Source organism: Dromiciops gliroides, chromosome 2 (genome assembly GCF_019393635.1).
Source record: "Dromiciops gliroides isolate mDroGli1 chromosome 2, mDroGli1.pri, whole genome shotgun sequence".
In the NCBI taxonomy this organism is placed as follows: Eukaryota; Metazoa; Chordata; class Mammalia; order Microbiotheria; family Microbiotheriidae; genus Dromiciops; species Dromiciops gliroides.
Genome location: NC_057862.1, coordinates 146,538,881 through 146,558,575, shown reverse-complemented (window position 1 = coordinate 146,558,575; position 19,695 = coordinate 146,538,881). Strand labels below are relative to the sequence as shown.

Genomic DNA, 19,695 nt, shown 5'->3' with positions numbered 1-19,695 from the left:
TAGATGTGGAATGTGACAAGATTTGGCAACTGATTAGATATGTATGGTGAGTGAGAGTGAAGAGCCAAGGATGACTCTGAGGTTATGCACCTTCATGACAGAAGGATAGTGGAGACAAAAGCTCATAGGTAATGTGAGCTCCTATGAGATCATTTCCCTTTTGTCTCACTCAGTATCCCCAGCAAGGAGCACAGTATCTGGCACACAGTAGGGAGAAGGGACAGGAATAAGTTCGTTTCTTTCTTTCTTTTCCTTCTCTTTCTTTTTTATTTCTTCTATCTTGCTACTTTCTTCTTCTTTTCTTTTTTTCCCCCCTTCCTTTCTAATGGTACCTACCTCAAAGGGTTGTTGCGAGAATCAAATAAGATAATAATTGTGAAGCACTTAGCATAATGCCCAGTATTTAGTTAATGCTATATGAATGATAGTTATTGGGGCAGCTGGGTGGCACAGTGGATAAAGCACCAGCCCTGGATTCAGGAGGACCCGAAGTCAAATCCAGCCTCTTGACTTACTTGACACTTACTCTCTGTATGACACTGGGCAAGTCACTTAACCTTCATTGCCCTGCCCCTCCCCCCCCCAAAATGTCAGTTATCATCATCACTATTATTATCATATAGCACCTACTATGTGCCAGGCATTGTGCTAAGCACTGTACAAATATCTTATTTAATCCATACAACAACCCTTTGAAGTAGGTGCTATTATTATCCTCATTTTATATATGAAGAAATTGAGACAGAGAAATTAAATGACTTGTTCAGGGTCACATAGGCTGAGGCTGGATTTGAACTCACGTCTTCCTGACTGCTAGCTGCCTCTAGTAGACTGATTATTATGAAGACAGCACACAGCATCTCAGAAAGCTACTAGACATCATCAGATGACCTGGATTCAGTTCTTGCTCTGATTTTTATCAGCTGTGTGACCTTGGGAAATTCAATTACATTTTATGAGCTTTAGTTTTTTTCACCTGTAAAATGGGGTTAATACACAGTGTTACAGTGAGCACTGAGTAAAATTAATGTATGCAAAGTGCATTGTAATCATAAAATACATGGAAATGTCAACTGTCAATAGTGGTTGGGAAGATTTCTGTATATTCTGTCCTTAAATAAACAACATTTTAAAAAGCAACATAACAAACCAGCAACTCTGGTTTTTGAATGAGCAGGTATCACAGTCTATGTGACCAAACTTCTCTAGGTGTTTCTAGCTTCCTCTTATGCCCATTCTGCTAAATGCAAACAGTCAGTGAATATTGGCTAAAGAGAAGTTAATAGGTTGAGAGCTGTTGTCTTTGAAGAATTTGCTCATTGCTTTCTTGTTGCAAACAAGAAAGGAGCAATCATCCTGAAAGAAAATCTGGAAGACAGTGATCAAAGTACGTCTTCTTTAATTCTTCTTCCTAGGTGATCATGGAGAGAAAGCCTGGCCAGAGTCCTTCCCTTCCTGTGGAGGAATGTACCAGTCTCCCATAGACTTTCACAGTGACATCCTTCAATATGATTCTACCCTCTCACCCTTAGTGTTAGAGGGTTATAACATGTCTTCCATTGAACAGTTTATTTTGACTAATAATGGACATTCAGGTAAGTCAGAGACCTGAAGAGAAGTCTACTTTCCCATGGTTTCTCCCCCCTCATCCCACTTGATGGTAGGCTCTATTACAGGAACCAAGGTAGCAAAGACTTTATCCCTGCTCTGTGGGTTTTCTCCCTAAGGGAAAAGGACTTATCATCATGGGCACTTACCCAAGGACAATGCTGGCCTCTTCCTTCCCCTCCCAACACACACACACACACACACACACACACACACACACACACACACACACACACACGTTGAACTCTACAGAACCAGTTCCGCTACAGTCACATAATCTAAGACTGGTTGAACTTCCAGCAGTGAAAGACCTTGAAAATAAAAAATATCTAACAGTACACACTGCTTGGGCAGCTAGGTGGTAGAGGGTAGATAGAGTGCCCAGTCGGATGTCAGGGTGATTCATTTTTCCGAGTTCAAATTTGGCCTCAGACACTTACTGGTTCTGTGACCCTGGGCAGGTCACTGTAGCCTGTTTGCCTCAGTTCCTCATCTGTAAAATGATCCAGAGAAGGAAATGGCAAACCACTTTAATACCTTTGTCAAGAAAACCCCAAATGGAGTTATGAAGATTCAGACATGACTGAGATGACCAAATAACAACAACAACAGTACACATCCAAGACCTTCAAAGTTTGAGAATGCAGTCCTATGGCAAAGTTGTCCCACAAAAAGACCATAGCTTCCATAACACTGTCAACAAAGTAACGTTGTTTCTCCTTGGCCATCCAGTTTAAAAAAAAAATAACTTTCAGCATTGGGTTGTGCCTAGGATAGGTTAATGTTTTGTATGAAAACAGTGGTCCGGCAGGTATAGGTTATAGGTTGGCAGTTCTACATATATTCAACCCCTTATCCTGATTTTATATGCAGAGTTGAAGGTGAAACTTAAATAGTTGGGCCCTGGAGCAGGTGGCTACCAGTTACTCAGCACCCCACCCATCACTGGAGGTTGGACTATATGGTCTCTCAGTGTCCCTTCTGATTCTAGATCTATGGTCCTATGAAACCCCAGGGATTCATAAAACTCATCCAGTACAGTGAGGACCTTGGAATCCTAATAACATAGTGAGCAACGTTATCACTAAAGCCAGGACCACAATCCTACTTCTTTTTAAAGCACACAGGGCTCAAATGATATGCTCTGTGTTCCATCCCCCTTGAACCTCAGTGGTCAGTCTAATCACCAAAAGTATGCTGGGGTTTGCTGTATCTAACTTTCATGTAATTACACCACTCCTTCCCATTCTTCCCTCATTCCCTCCTCCTTCCACTGCTCTTCCCAGATGTCTAGGTTCTTTGTATCTGTAGTGCCTGAAGTGTGACTGCCCCACATCTCTAGCAGCTTTGTTGTCATTAACAAATGATATTTTTTTTTTTTGTCGGGACAATGGGGGTTAAGTGACTTGCCCAGGGTCACACAGCTAGTAAGTGTCAAGTGTCTGAGGCCGGATCTGAACCCAGGAACTCCTGAATCCAGGGCCGGCGCTTTATCCACTGCTCCACCTAGCTGCCCCAACAAATAATTTTTAAAAGATGGACATGGGTCTCCTATTGCTTTCAGTTAGAACTTTACCAAGAATTATACCAGGAATTGCAGAATCTCTTGGAGGAAAATGCCTAGTGTGGAGCATTCATAGCCTTTGGTTATACTGGTAACAGCAGCAGTAACAAGAGAAGGGCATCTCAGCCACCCGGCTTAGATGACTTACTGATATCAGGTCCTAGCTCCTACTTACAACCTGAGCTGCCTAATGATAGTAAAGGTTAATTAACCAGATGCCTAATTGAGAGTATATTATTTTACTGAGGTGCTAAATACAGATTAATAAATCCTTCTAAATTCTCCTGTGAAGTAGGTTCACCACCATCAAACTGAATTTTACAAATGGAAAAATTCAGGCCCTGAGGGTTTACAGACTTGGCTGATCCTACCAGGGTAAGAAGAAGCCAAAGACTAATTCCCAAATCTCTTTTATCTCTACTTATCTGGGTCTCTGAGTTTTCTTATCTCATTGTTTTTAAACCCTTGCTCCCTGCATTGATACTAACACATCCACTGCTTTTTTTTCTCACAGTGAAATTAGGTCTGCCCCCAAATATGTACATTAAAGGCCTAGGTCCCAGGTACACAGCTTCAGAACTTCACCTGCACTGGGGCAATCAGAATAATCCCCATGGCTCTGAGCACACAGTTGATGGAAAGCATTTTGCAGCTGAGGTAAGCAGAGTGGGAGGGAAGATTGAGACTCAGGTTGCCCTGATGCTGGTCTGGAAATGCATCTGGCCTCTGATGGGCATATGCTAAGGTGGCTAACGCTTGTGCTTATTATAGGCATACAGTTCAAATGTTAATGTTATTTACCCCTTTCTCCCTGATTATGTGAATGATAAGTAGAGGAAGGTCTTGAGCAGCAATCTAGCTACAGTTGATGGGTTGGCGATAATCTGAAAATTCATTCTATTTCTCCCTCCCCCCATCCCCAATTAAGTTGAAATACCCTAGTGGATGTGCTAGGAGCCTGCTCTGATGCCTTCATGTGACTAATTAAAAATCAGGTTAGGATGCAAGGAGGATATACTGTCATTCAGACAAAGCATTAGTTTCCCTTCATTTTAATTACTTTGCACTACATTTATTAGTTAAATAAATTACTCCAGGTGAATGTTTCATGAAGGTTTCTGATTTGCCCATTTCCTAGCAGGGCAATAGAGACATGCTATAACCCAGATAGGGTGGGACTATTTTAGACGATGTGGAGAATGGTTGTCCATATTTTATTATCTCCATCTCAAAGATGAGGATACAGAGGCATAGAGAGATTAAGCCACATGGCCAAGGATACCACATCTAGTAACTGTCAGATCCACAATTCAGGCTTCTGGCTCCCAAGAAAAGCCAGTCAACTAGCATTTATAGCTAAATGACAGTTTCTATGCAAAGTGCTGGGGATACAAAGAAAGAAAAAAAATGTCCCTGCCCTCAAGGAGCTTACAATCTAATGGAGTGGTCTTTCCACCACCTCCTACTGTCCCTCCAAACTCAGAAGTCCTGAGTTCAAATCTCACCTCTGCCACTTACTACTTGTGTGATCTTGAACAAGTCTCTGTGAGCCTCAGTTTCCTTATGTAAAATAAGGGGCTTGGACAAGACGATCTGTAAGGTACATTCCAATTCAGAGTCTACAATGATCCATTGAAAACGGTGATGCTCAAAAAAAAAAAAAGAAAGAAAGAAAGAAAGAAAATGGTGATGCTTTCCTTCTAGTATCATCATATTAGATACTAATAGCTCCCATAACCTCAACATTGCATAATTCTATAAATTGTGAAAATGATCCTCTCTTGCCAGAAGATCCATGATTATTATGCCAGACCTATTCAGTAGTATGCTATCACTCTTGTTATATTGTGGAGCCTTAGTGATGTAGAATGGGGGAATGGGGGCATGGGTTGGTATAAACCCCACCTCTGTTTTTCTCTCTAATCCTCTACTTTATCACAACTGACTCTTAGAAGATAATAATGAACAGTATTAGAATATCAAAGGGAAAAACACAAAACCCTATTAAACTTCGGTAGAAGGATTCATGTTTTCTGCTTAAAAATCTGCTGAGAGGTAGTTTAGAGTTGTAATATACCACCCTTTGTTATGCTGGGCTGTGTACCCCTGGTGTGCAAATCCACCATGTCAACAGAGAATGGGAGGAGGGGCACAGCATTATTCCTTTGGTGACAACTGTGTAATTGTTGGCTTTTTTACTCCGCTTTTTAGTTCCTACAAGCCAGAACACAGGGGAGCGGTTCTGAATGTTTACAGTGCAACACCAGGGATAAATACCACAGATCAAGCAATGGGTTTTACAGTGAATAATCACATGTTGATTCCCCACTGTTCATAACCACTAAATGGTTTCATGTCTCAGGCTCATTATAGGTCTCCTTACAAGTAAGGAGGGGTGGGCATAATTCTGGACCTGAGAGATGATGGCACTAGTAGAAACTCACAGTTTTGTGCCCTTTTCTGAATCTCATACACTGCAATTATTTCCAGCTAATTGTTGAGTGGAGATTTCCCTTCCCCAGGGGAATATAAGAAAGTTATGGCACCGGTAGGAATTAGGGTTTACACAGTTGCAGATCATTCTAGTTGTTTTTCTTTCTGCTATGACAGCTCAAGTTATTATATCTATGTGTATGTTTGTGCTTATGTGCATATATATATAAATATATGTTCGGATAGATAGATAGTTGATAGATAGTTTGATAAGGGGAAACAATGTGGTATAGTAGGAACATCACTGGCTTTGGCATCAGGAGAACTAGGTTCAAATCCTGGATGAGACACTTATTGGCCAAGTACCAAGTGGCCTGGACAAGTTATTTTCTCTGCATCCCAGTTTCCTCATATAAAATGAAGGTAATGATTCTTATGCTTCTTTTCCTTACAGGGTTGTTGTAGGACACTAAAAAATGTATAAGTGAAGTAAAAAATTTAATTGGGATTAGAGCCGAGACTTGTTGACAGCTAAAGATAACAAATGCATACCTAATAAAGAGATTTTATTCTTAATAATCAGCTTTCTGGGTGGAAAACAAATCTCAGGAACATTTAATTTTAACTAAATTAAATGCCAAGTTGTCTTTAATGACCGGGATTATCCTTTTAAAAGTGCCTTTAAAAAGGCTCAAAATCTTGATTAAAATATGCCAGAGGACCTTGAGTGTCCTTATAATTATTACATCCTAAGGCACAGAAGGGGTTAAATTATGCTCCATCTCATCCCCTTGTCTCCTAGTAGTTGTTTTAGGAAAGGTCGTGTAGATGATATGGAATTAAAGACTATATTTTATCCCTGAGATGATTTAGGAAACTAGCCTGGTCCAAAAATTAGGTAGCTGTTTGTGTGACCAAAAATTGACATATAAACCACTAATTAAGGATTGTCAAGTTTTGTTATATGTTAAACTGAAAGACAGATTTATATCCATAAAGGAACCGGCAGACTAAAAGGCTGCTCTGTCTAGCTAGTGCAATTACAAGCTTTTTTTTTTTTTTTTTTTTTTTGGCAGCATATGATTAGATTAAGAAAATTGAGTATGGGGCAGCTAGGTGGTGCAGTGGATAGAGCACTGGCCCTGGAGTCAGGAGGACCTGAGTTCAAATTTGACCTCAGACACTTGACACTTACTATCTGTGTGACCCTAGGCAAGTTACTTAATCCTCACTGCCCCATCCCACCCCAAAATTAAAAAAATAAATAAAAGAAAAATGATTGGGAGATGGGCAAAAGGTGTAAATTTATATATATATATATACATATATATATATATATATATACACACACACACACACACACACACACACATATATATATATATATCATATGGACCATTTTCTGAAAGTAGCTCTCTAAATGATTACAATCTGCACTGTACAGTGTCAAACATGCTTCTTGGCTCAGTGCCTTTCCTCTAAGATTACTTCTATTTACCCTGTGTGTATATACATGCTCATACACCTACATACATACAAATGTAAACTGAGGCAAACACTCCCTTAAATGGGATTTAGATCTCTTTCCCCAAAGGGGAAGACTGGAGAATGCTAAGGAAAGTTCTTGAGAGTTAAATCCCTTTCTTCCTAAAAGAGAAAGAAAACCAGGTAAAATTAAAAGAAACATTTTATGAAGCAGGGAAGAAAATCTAGTTTTATCATGGGTGCTATTCAGTCTATTGATAAACAGGACACCATGTAACAGATTGCAAGGACTTATATACAGTTTAAACAAAGGCAGGCAAGAAATCTGGAGGAAAAGCGGTCTTAGAAAGGCCCACTCCCAAAGGGAGTGTGTGTGTGAGGAATTCTAGGGGTGCTGGGTGTGGCCTTTGATATACAATCAGAAGGTGTTCTTGGTGATAGGCAGTTCAGTTCAAGGCTTGATTATGCAGATTTCTTCCAAAAGAAAAGGTTTGTTCTAAAGTTAGAGAATAGCTAAAGATAAGGTCCATATCCCACAGTCAGGTAAGTCTTTGAATAGTTTCAGGGTTACTGATTCCCTGCCTGTCCAGCTGGGCTTACTCTCAGTCAGGAAAAGGGCAAAGGATTGTTGGTGAAGACAGTTGTTCTGGTTACCTGCATAATTTGCAGGGGAGGGGGTTTCAAGCAAATCAAAGTACCCATTTTCTTTTCTTTTCTTTCTTTCTTTCTTTTTTTTTTTTTGGTGAGGGGTTAAGTAACTTGCCCAGGGTCACACAGCTAGTAAGTGTCAAGTGTCTGAGGGTAGATTTGAACTCAGGTCCTCCTGAATCCAGGGCCGATGCTTTATACACTGCGTCACCAGTGCCCCAGGGTACCCATTTTCACACATACATTATAAATATATATATATATATAGAGAGAGAGAACATATATATATGTATTTATGTATACATATATATACACACAAATATATATATATACACATATATATACACACAAATATATATATATATACACACATATATATACACACAAATATATATATATATATATATATATAAAACACAGTTATTTGTATATTGTCTCCCCCATTAGACTGTCAGTTCCCTGAGGGCAGGAATTGCCTTTTCCTTTCTTTGTGTTTCTAGCACCTTGCATTGTACCTGGCACCTAGTAGTGGCTTAATGGATGCCTGCTGAACTGACTGACTAACCCTAGAGGATTATACAAATGTGAGTTAGTTTTATGGAAATTCCTTAAGAGAAAACCTAATCTTCATGATTAAATTCAAATGAAGATCATTTCTAAAATTAAAATCTCTTAATGCCTGTAGCAGATTCTCACATAAGCTCCAGATCTTATCTAAACACCATTAATATTAAATAGTATGTTGGCAAAGTTGTAGGCTTACTTAAACTACCTGTAAAAGGACACAGGACCCAAGACTAGCCAGAATCAAAACCAAATAAATTTAAGATTATTTGTTAATTTTTTCTTTTTCTGTTTAACAGGATTTTCTTATCTTTATTTGATTTTTGCAAACCTCTATAGTAGTATTCAACCCAAAGTATAATTGCTGTAGACAGTTCCTTGTGTTCCTTAGCCCAGTGACTAAAGCAGTCAGAATTCTGTTTTGCCAAATTCAGAAGAAATAGTGCTGAGCTAGTCTAGTGCTTTGCCACAGGCTAGGTCCTGCAAAGCAGAACTCACAAAAGGAAGGGGTGAGATCATTCTCCAGCCAAAGACAGCTTAGAAGGTTGGCAGGAAAGGTCTGTTGTAGCAGGGTGAGAGTGAAGTACAGCCCCTTGGCTTTGTGTGCAGAGCCAACCCTAGGCTGGCTGCTCCAGAGAAAGAGACCCCTGGAGCCACTGAATCAGCTGCAATGTTATCTTATTCTGGAACTAAGATCATGGCACAGTCTGGTGAAAGGGCTGAGAGGTTGGTCAGGGGAAGAATATGGGGGTCTCTGCTGGTGCTGAGGCAGAACTTGATTGTTTTGCCCGTGCTAGGAAACGGGAAGCAGTCTTCAGTGGTGGCCCGGGTTGAGGAGGGGCACAGGCTCACCCAAAGCTTGCAACCATCGTGAAACAGAATTTTGTTTCTGGGTTAATGAGCAAGTAGGCCTGGGGCTATTTACAGACCAGAGTACAGACCAAGCTAGTGGAGAACTTGTCTCTCCTTAAATCATACCACCTGGGACCCCCTGAATCTTGGGACAATGTGTCCTGGAAACAGTGCCCCCACTTTAAGAAGGACTTAAAAGTCAAGAAATAGGCTAGGAACATGAACAGACAGAAAAATATGCGGAAAGTTTCTTTGGTGACAAGGAAAATCAAAATATACCCTCTGAAGAAAATAACAAAGTCAAAGCTCCTATATCCAAAGCTTCCAAGAAAAATATGAATTGGTCTCAGGCCATAGAAGCACTCAAAATGGACTTTAAAGATAAAGTAAGAGAGGTAGAGGAAAAAAATAGAAAGAGAAATGAGACTGATGCAGGAAAGTCATGAAAAAAAGTCATCAGCTTGAAAAGCCAAATGGAAAAGCTCTTTGAAGAAAAGAATTGCTTAAGAATTAGGATTGAACAAATGGAAGCTAATGACTTTATGAGAAATCAAGACATAATAAAGCAAATCCAAATGAATGAAAAAATAGAGGGCAATGTGAAATATCTCCTTGGAAAAACAGTTGACCTGGAAAATAGATCCAGGAGAGATAATTTGAAAATTATTGGACTACCTGAAAACCATGATCAAAAATAGAGCTTAGATATTCCAAAGAGATTGTCTGGGAAAATTGCCCTGGTATTCTACAAACAGAAGGTAAAATAGAAATCAAAAGAATCCACCATCACCTCCTGAAAGAGATCCCAAAATGAAAACTTCCAGGAATATTATAGCCAAATTCCAGAGCTCCCAGGTCAAGAAGAAAATATTGTAAGTAGCCAGAAAGAAACAATTCAAGTACTGTGGAGCCACAGTCAGGATAACACAAGGTCTGGCAGCTCCTACATTAAAGGATCAGAGGGCATGGGATATAATATTCTGGAGAGCAAAGGAATTGGGATTACAACCAAAAATCACGTACCCAGCAAAACTGAGTATAATATTTAAGGGGTGAAAATGGGACTTCAATAAAAAAGAGGACTTCCAGGCATTTGTGATAAAAAGACCTGAACTAAATAGAAAATTTTACTTTCAAATACAAGACCCTAGAGAAGCATAAAATTGTAAGCAGGAAAAAGAAATAATGAAGGAGGTTAAAAGGTTAAACTGTTTACATTCCTACATGGGAAGAAGATACTTCTAACTCATAAGAACTTTCTCAGTATTAGGGCAGCTGAAAGGAATAAATTTAGACAGAGGGAACAGGTGTGAATTTAATATGAAGGGATGATATCTGTAAAGCATTTATTTTTTGTTTATCATTTTTTCTTTTGCGGGGCAGTCAGGGTGGTATGGCATGCCCAGGGTTGAGCAGTTGGTGAGTGTCTTGTATCTGAGGCTGGATTTGGGCTCAGGGCCCCCTGGGCCCAGGGTGGGTGCTTTGTCCACTGTGTCACCCAGCTGCCCCATGATGACATCTTTAAAATAAAATTAAGGGGTGAGAGAATTGCACTGGGAGAAAGGGAAAGGAAGAAGTGGAATGGGGTTAAGCATCTCACATAAAAGAAGCAAGAAAAAGCTTATGGAGTGGAGGGGAAGATGGTGAAGGAGTGGGGGAGTGAATGAGCCTTACTCTCATCAGAATTGGCTCAGAGAGGGAATAACATACACAATCAAGTGGGTATAGTAATATATCTTGCCTTGTGGGGAAGTGGGAGGGTAAGGGGATAAGGGAGGAAAGGTGAAGGAAGGGAAGGCAGATTGGGAGAGGGGCAGTAAGAAGCAAAATACTTTTGAGGAGGGAAAATGTAAAAGAAGATAGAAAATAGAGTAAATATCATGGGGAGCTAATAGGATGGAGGGAAACACAGCAATAGTAATGGAAAAAATTTTGAAGCAGAGACAAGATGAGGATGAGGATGATAAAGATGATGATGATGGTACTTACTTTGCTGAGCTATTGTGAAGAAAATTCTTTGTAGTATAAGGTACTATATAAATGTTAGCTATTATTGTTGTTGCAATAATCAACCTCATGGGTATTTTGTAAGGAAATTTCCCTTTAAAGTACTATCTACATTTAGTTTACTATTAAAAAAAAAAAAGATGAGCAGGATGCTATCCCAAAAAACCTGGAAAGACTTACATGAGCTGATGCAAAGTGAAATGTACTGTATACAAAATAGCAATATTGTAAGATGATCTGCTGCAAATGACTTAGTTATTTTCAGCAATGTAATGATCTGACAACTCTGAAGGACTTATGAAAAATGTAATCCATCTACAGAGAAAAAACTGATGGTATCTGAATACAGATGGAAGTATATTTTTTTGTTGTTGTTAGTTCCTTTTTCTAGTTTTTTTTTTTTGTCTGCTATATTTTGCACAACTGCACATGTATAACATATTGAATTGTTTGAATTCTTAAGGAGGGGATAGGGAAGAAGGAAGAGAATGTGGAACACAAAGTTTTAAATTGATGTTACAATTTGTTTTTACATGTAAGGTGGGGGAAAATTCTAAATAAATAAATGAAATTTTGAATGGAGAAAAAAACAAAAAGACACTGACTGCTCTCAAGGAGTTCCCCATGTAGTGGGAGAGACAAACATGCAAACAACTAGATACAAACAAGATATATAAAGGATCAAATGGAGATAATCAGGAGCATTAAGGGAAATTATTAAAGGGGAGGGTCACACAGCTAATAAGTATGAGGTAGGATTCAAACTCAGGTCTTCCTCACTTCAAAAATTATATTTACTATACCAACTAGCTCTTTCATGTTCTATTTATCCAGTTTTAGAATTAAAAATAAGAAACATGTTATTCACTCAATATAACCTCTCTACATACACATTAAATTTCTATATTAGAGCCAATTATGGTGAGATATACAGAGGAGAATAGAGGGTTGGGAAATAAAGACCCAGAAACACAATTTTAATATTTACCAAAGCCTTAAGAGCCAAAAATCTAAATAATTTACTAATACTCATTTTTGTGGAAAATAATAATGATGATAATTGTGAATAAAATGAAGCCACAAATCGGGTAAAATTCTCATGAGTTATAAAAATATATTTTGCTCATTTTATAGAGAAAATATTTTTCTTCACTGGAAATTAGAAAATGTTATAGTCCATTTCACAGAGAAAAATATTTTTTATGGAGTAATATTCTGTTTCTGTGGCATCTTAGAAAATTGTTGATAAAGACTTTAAAATTCTTTTAAAACTGTGTTTTCATAGCTTATAGGCAAAATACTGGCTTTGTAGGATGAATGAAAATAAGCTGGTAGGTGGAGGGTTCTCATCTCAGCCCCTGAGCATTTCTAGATTAAGTGGTATTTAGGATTGACTGAGCTTGAAGGAACTACTTAATAAATACAGCCTTAACTAGGATCAAGAATACCTACCGAGTCATAGCCTGCAGAAAGGAATGCAATTTCTCTAAAATAGTTTAACTTTTCTATGACTTCTTAAAGGAACGTAAGTTGTGTATTTTTCTGATGCTGACATTTTTGCCCTTTTTTCTCCATTATAGTTACATATTGTCCATTATAACTCAGACAAATACCCTGATGTATCCACGGCCAGGGACAAATCAGAAGGACTAGCTGTTCTGGCTGTTCTTATTGAGGTAAGAAGTTCATGGGTCTCCTCCCCCTCCTTCTTTAAATAGTTTCTAAATGTGATTTCAAATGTGAATCAGAGCTGGAATTTGGCAATTTTGTTCCTGGACTCCTATCTCAAAGGTTCAGCTGGCTGTGTTATATGTTCTTCAGATTAAAGAAGGCCTATGTGGTATAGTGTGCTTCTTTCCGGAAGATTCCAGAAGAAGTCTGGAAGTAATATTTTCTTTTTTTTTGGGGGGGGGGCTATAGTAATGATGCTATCCTTTTATATAGGGAGCCAGGGCACAGAATAAATGAAGCTTTACCTAGATCTCTTAATTAGGACATTATTAGATGAACTTTTGTTCTGTAATGATTGGAATGACGCCACCTGCTGGAGACTTACTGTAGAAAAGCTGCGCCATGAGGTGAACATCTCTGAGGGCAAGACCATGTGTCTTTTCTTTGGTGCCAGGAAGTGACGTTTGCTGGTGGGAGGAGGAAGGGGGAGCCTGGCGCTCTGACTCTCTCTTTTTCCTGAGGATGCTGGTGAAGAAGGGAGCTAGAAATGCGCTCTCCCTTTAGATGAATGTAGGTCTTTCTCTCTCTCTTTACCAAATTCTTATTCTCCTTAATAAATGCTTAAAAGCCTAACTCTTGCTAAAGCTTATAATTTATTGGCAACCACTCATTAGATATTTTAGATAGTTTAGCTAGAATTTTAGCTTTAACAGTTCTTAACACAGCCCTTCAAGTTCTGGGTTAGATTTTCCTTTTGGTTGCCATTTTTAGTGTATTATAGCAAAATAAAGCAATATAATATAGTACTGAATACTGTGGGGGCCAATTTTTAATTTGGGAGTGTTAGCTAAGCGGCTTGCCACAATATTGGGGCAAGGAAAGAGACCAGCAGCCTCCCTCAAAACAGAACAGGATTTATTTTAACAAGAATGAACTTAAAAAAAACCACACAAACAGGATCAGTAGGATCAAGGGAAAGGAAATAAAATAGGGAAAGGGAAATTATACAACCTGAAAAAATACCACTGCCCAGGAATCAGCTGAGAATACACAGCAGAGCTCCTGTTGCCTTCCAGCTTCCAGCTAGAATGGCGAATTCTCCTCCCCAATCCCAGAAAACCCCACACAGCCCCCAGCCAATTGAATGGCCACTCTGACAGTCACATGACTGCCCTCACTAGGCTTCTAATCATTATAATTTTGCCAGGCCCATGTAGGCGTTGGTGAGTGGTGATGACTTGAGGTGCCAGCACCATGGCAACCGCTACAACCAATGGGTGGAGCACCGTGTGGTTTGCGGAGCCCCAGGCCAGTGCGGCGGAGGCATAAAAACCTCAAATAACAATTAATTCTTTACAGTACAATGCTTTAGAACCCCAAGGGGCAGTGACTTGTGAAAGGCAGCATGGCAGGAACTTAGTGTTAATGCTCTAATAATAGAACAATCTCATATAATGATCCTCCTAATTGTTCTATCAAAGTGGATCTTTGAGGAGATCAGAGCTGCTAAGAGAAAGATGAGTGGCTATTACCTGCTAATGACTGAGAGCTTCCTCTAACCCAGGAGTAATTTAGCTGACGTCCACCAACATATTTTTTTTTAAATTGTGATAACTGTATTTCTTTTTTTTTTAATTAAAAAAAAATTTTTAGTGGGGCAATGAGGGTTCAGTGACTTGCCCAAGGTCACACAGCTAGTAAGCATCAAGTGTCTGAGGCCAGATTTGAACTGAGGTACTCCTGAATCCAGGGCTGGCGCTTTATCCACTATGCCACCTAGTTGCCCCCACTGTATTTCAACATAATTTGTTTTATGTGTCATCTTATGGATTTTATCTTATGCATTTAAAAACCTTATTCTGAGAAAGGGTCTTCAGGGGCTTCACTAGACTGCCAAAGGGGTCCACGATACAATAAAAGGTTAAGGAGCCCTGCTCTAATCTGATAATTCAAACTCTCACAGTTGGAATCCTCTCTCAGTTCAAGTAGCTCAACCGTGTCATATGTATTGCAGATAGGTTCCTTCAGTCCTTCTTATGACAAGATCTTCAGTCACCTTCAAGATGTTAAATACAAAGGTAAGTGGCCAAAGGGTCCCCTATCTGATCCTTCAGTCTTTTCTGGGGGCAGGATACAATCACCTCTATTTAACTTAAAGAAAAATACAGGGGAGGGGTGGAGATTTCCACGTTCAGAAGCTTGTGGACAACAGGTAACTGAAAATAATTTGAGAGACAGAGGAACGGACAAAGCTGGTCCCTGCCTACCCTCAAAGGGCCCATACTCTAAGAAGAGAAGACAATGCAGAAAAGGGAGCTGGAAAGGAAGAGAGGCTGAAGACACAGCAGTTTGATATGGAGATGGCAGGGGAGGGATATAGAGGCCTGCTTCCTGACAAGATAAGGTAAAAGCTCACCTGTCAGAACCTGGCAACCTGGGGAAGTGGTGGGGAGGTGCAGTCTGCAAGGTGGACAGCAAAGCGATGGAGAGTTTGTAAGGTCCCGGAAGATACATAGCATAGTATACAGCACTAGTGTCAAACTCAAATAAAAACAGGGATCTTCAGACCCCATGATGACATTATCCTTTTTATTATATTTTATTTATCATGGTTTTATTTATTTTGTTAAATATTTCCCAATTACATTTTTTTGTTTTGTTTTGTTTTGTTTATGGTAAGGATAAACACGGTTTTCCACTTTTATTTGCATATTAATGCCACATTTACTCCCGTGCCATAAGCTTTTGTTTCTTCAGTTTCTTTTGGGATATCTTTTTCTTTTGAGCAACCTCCTCTTCTGGTTTAGGAACAATTTGTTCCTTTTCAGTCAGTATCATCTCAATATGGCAAGGGGAACTCATATATGGGTTGATTCGGCCATGAGCCCTGTTAAGTATGCCATCGCATTTTGGGAGCCTTGTTAACCTGGATATGCTCAATGACAAGAGAACCCACATCCAAACCCTTCAGTTCAGCATGACTTTCTGCATTTTTAAACATATGCAGCAAGAACTCAGCACTCTTTTTGGGCCAACGACCCTGTGTCCAATCCCACTGCTTAGCCTGGGCACACCTGCCAACTCCACCATTGTATCGACGGAATGGAACACATTGTTTCTTCAGTGTGACATCTTTCAAATACTTGGTAGCTTTTAAGATGAGCATGCCCTTGATAGCTTGGGCTGTTTCACTGGTATTCTTGAAGTGGACCCGGAGATTTGAACCCCTTGACTTGCATGATTTTGTGGGGTTCTCTGGATCAAGAGAGTACCTCACCATTTTAACTGATTACCTAGGACGGCTCAAGGGAAGAGCTCCCAATTACATTTTAATCTTGTTTGGGCCAAACTTGGGAGTGTTGAAGGCTGCTTGTGGCCTTCTGGTCCCGGTGTTCAACACCTCTGGTCTATAAGTGTACTAGAATCAGAGTCCAGTACCCCTGGGTTTAAATCCTTCCTTAGACAATTATTAGCTGTGTGACCCCTATGAACCTCAGTTTCCCCATCTGAAAAATGGAGATAATAATAGCACCCATTTCATAGGGCTGTTGTAAGGATTAAATGATAGAATTTGTAGGTGCTATGTAAATGTCAACTATTTTCATGAAGAAAGTGGTAAATTTGTGGGGTGGTCAGCAGTGATAGAGCCGGTTTAGCGGGGTGGAGACAGAAATGTGCTCAGGCTTCTTATCAGAAGAACATTTCTATAGGTTGCAGAGATGCTGATATCACTCTCCCCCCCCCCCACTGTGTTTTTTTCAGATCAGAAAGTTCAAATCCCAGGTTTTAACATCCAAGACCTTCTTCCTAAGAATATAGAGGAATACTACCGCTACCAAGGTTCTCTGACCACTCCTCCTTGTTTCCCCAGTGTGCTCTGGACAGTTTTCCGAAACCCTGTCCAAATCTCCCAGGACCAGGTAACTTAGGAGCTACTCCGGAACCTATGTCATGCCTCAACTTTTAGCAAACTGAGATCTTGCATCATTGAGTAAATTGAGGACTACCAAAGGAAAAGCAGAGGCAAAACACTTATGCCCTTCTTCCTTCCTACACAAAAGTGGTATCAGAAGTGGAAATACCAAGAAGAATGAGAATCACAAATTCTTATTATCAGAGGTCCTAAAAAATGATCATAGCAAAGTAGGGAAGAACAGAAAATAGAGAAGGCCCTGGCAGTCCTTATCCTCCAAAGGCCCTGCCTTTGCCCCTTTATTTACCTAAACGTACTCAATACATAGCTCATGTCAATGGAATGAATGGCAACTTATTTCATAGGAAAAAGTAAAAGTCTAGCTCTTCCCATAGAAAGGTTTGGCATTAAAAAACAAAAACAAAACATAAGAAAGATTTTGGATTAAAGTTAAGGACAAAGTTAGTTTAGGTTAACCATTGCCTTCATAAAGGAGCCACAGCCCAGGAAAATAGTGGACCCATCTTCATCAGGGAGTTCAGTGGTCTAGAGGATAGAAGCCTAACCTTAGCCTCTGAAAGACCCAAGTTCAAATCCTGCTTCAGATACTTACTGGCTCTGTGACAGTCATTTGACCTTTCTCAGCCTTGATTTCTTCATATGTAAAATAGGGATAATAATATCATACCTCACAGAGTTGTTCTGACAGTCTGCCTGCCTTAAAGCACTCTATAAATGCTAGTTTTCATTATTTGCAAAGATATTACTGGGTGGTCTTTTTCATTTTCTTACCTTTCTCTTGGTTCCCTACCTATCCTCTGCTGTAGTCCTTCTCTGGTATAAGTGGTCTGCATCGATGGCTGATAAATGTTCCCTGAATTACCTTTGTTGGCAGGAAGAAATAAAAAAAAATAAGTGATTTCTATAGTGAAACAGTAATTTTGCAACTCAAAAACTGATTTGAAAGAGGTTGCATAATTTTCATGGGTTCATGAAATCATATACAAATAACAGGCAAAACTCTTGTGCCCAGTGGTGTGCTAATAAATGTTTAACAATTGGTTCTCAAAAAAAGGTGACATACTTTCATATTTAATCTGCAGTGTTTACATTTTCCATCACTTTTTTAAGTCCAGACACTTAACAAAACAGTAAGTCAAGCCTTGATTTGTAGCATTTGCCAATTTCCAAGCTGTAAGTGGTCACACAGAAAATTTAAACATTGGTTCTCAGTTCAAGTTAGCTTCAGCACATACCTTTCTTGAGGTATGCTTGAGCTCCTCCTAATTATCTCATATAATTTAATGTGGCATTGGGAAAAACTTACTAGTAACATCTCATCTCGATTTTTTTGTTACAATTTTGGCTTTCCTACCCTCTCAATATAGGTAAAGTAGAAAACCTAAATTTGAGTCCTGTCTTAGACATTTACCAGCTGTATGACCCTGGGAAAATCAATTAATCTCTTTGTTCCTCAGTTTCCTTATTGGTAAAATGAGAGGGTTGGACTTGATGACCTCTAATGTCCCTGTTAGATCTGAATCTATGATCCTCAATGATCTATCAGCCTATAACCAGAGTATATGCCTCTACCTAAACCCACCCATAGTCAGGTAAGATTTCAACTATAATAGGGAACTAATTTTTTTTTTTTGGTGAGGCAATTGGGGTTAAGTGACTTGCCCAGGGTCACACAGTCAGTAAGTGTTAAGTGTCTGAGATCGGATTTGAACTCAGGTCCTCCTGACTCCAGGGCCGGTGCTCTATCCACTGCACCATCTAGCTGCCCCAGGGAACTATTTTTTAAAAAATCAATTCTCCTTAGGAAGTACGGTGGAGACGAGAAAACAAGAAGAATACCAAATCAATAATTATTTTTGGTAAGATGCAGGGGCAGCCAAATGTTGAGGGGCAGAAACAGCCCTTTGATTTCCTAGAGTGAAAATGCTTGCTTTTGAATCCATCTTCCACAATACACTGTACCTTGGATAGCAAGTTGTTTTCCTGAGCCTCTCAGGGACTAAGAACTGCCATGCTTCTGAATGAAACCTAGGGTTCAAGCCTGGTGTATTTGCATAAGACTTTCCTCACTGGTAGAACGAATGATTACTTAGAGTGCTTCATGTCTAGGTAAAGGCCAGAGAGTTGGCAAGAGCTTCAGAGAGTAGATATCCTTTTTGTTTCTGGATTCCAGCTTTGAAAGAAGACACTCATGTACACACAAATGCTACTGGTATCACACTTAACCCAACAGAAGAAAAGCCTGAGTCACTTTGCTTCTTGTTCCTCATAGTAGCAGTAGAAGTTGAGAATGTGTCTTTACTCCCTCACAGCTGCTGGCTCTGGAGACAGCTCTGTACTGCACCCATATAGACGACCCTTCACCTCTGGAAATGATCAACAACTTCCGAAGAGTTCAAAAGTTTGATGAAAGAATCGTCCATGTCTCCTTCCACCAAGGTAAGGGGATGCATCCCTTTTTCAGTGGGGGAGGGAAGAAATGGAGAATGATGGAGAGACCTTTAAGATCCCAGGGAGGCAAAGAACCTATTGTTTCCACAGCTGTCTGAACTCATTAGAAGTTGAGCTAAGAAGACTGGGGGGTGGCTTAGAAGACTTGTGTACACTGAGAAACATTTTGTGAGGTCCTAGAAAGCTGTGATCTCCCCTTCATTTCTCTCCATTGCCCACTTTCCAGCTGATGTTAAGAAAGCATAAATCAGGAATTCCAAGTAAACATCTCAGGACCACAGGTCCTCATTAAATCAGAAAGACTTTCATAGGTAAATCAGAATAGAGCATCTCAAGGGCTGACCCTGAGATCATAATTCTGCCATGGAAAGCCAAGAATTCTTATAATTCCTGAGATACTCAGTGAAATAAAGGCTGACTTTTCATTTGAGATTCTTGCTTTCTGCCCCATGTGCCCTTCTGCTGCTGCCACCACCAA

The 19,695-nt window shown here is 39.6% G+C and overlaps 1 protein-coding gene and 1 pseudogene across 2 annotated transcripts in view; one reads left to right on the top strand and one right to left on the bottom strand.

Annotated features, from left to right (window-relative positions):
- The window catches only part of CA12 (carbonic anhydrase 12), a 70,117-nt gene that overhangs the window by 38,043 nt on the left and 12,379 nt on the right, over positions 1-19,695 (top strand). For both annotated transcript variants that reach the window (XM_043982599.1, XM_043982598.1), the window contains exons 3-8: positions 1,416-1,595; positions 3,687-3,829; positions 12,742-12,837; positions 14,847-14,910; positions 16,595-16,752; positions 19,079-19,205. In XM_043982599.1, coding sequence (XP_043838534.1) covers positions 1,416-1,595; positions 3,687-3,829; positions 12,742-12,837; positions 14,847-14,910; positions 16,595-16,752; positions 19,079-19,205 — 768 coding nt within the window. The remainder of the gene's footprint in view (positions 1-1,415; positions 1,596-3,686; positions 3,830-12,741; positions 12,838-14,846; positions 14,911-16,594; positions 16,753-19,078; positions 19,206-19,695) is intronic.
- On the bottom strand, positions 15,537-16,136 carry LOC122740424 (annotated as a pseudogene).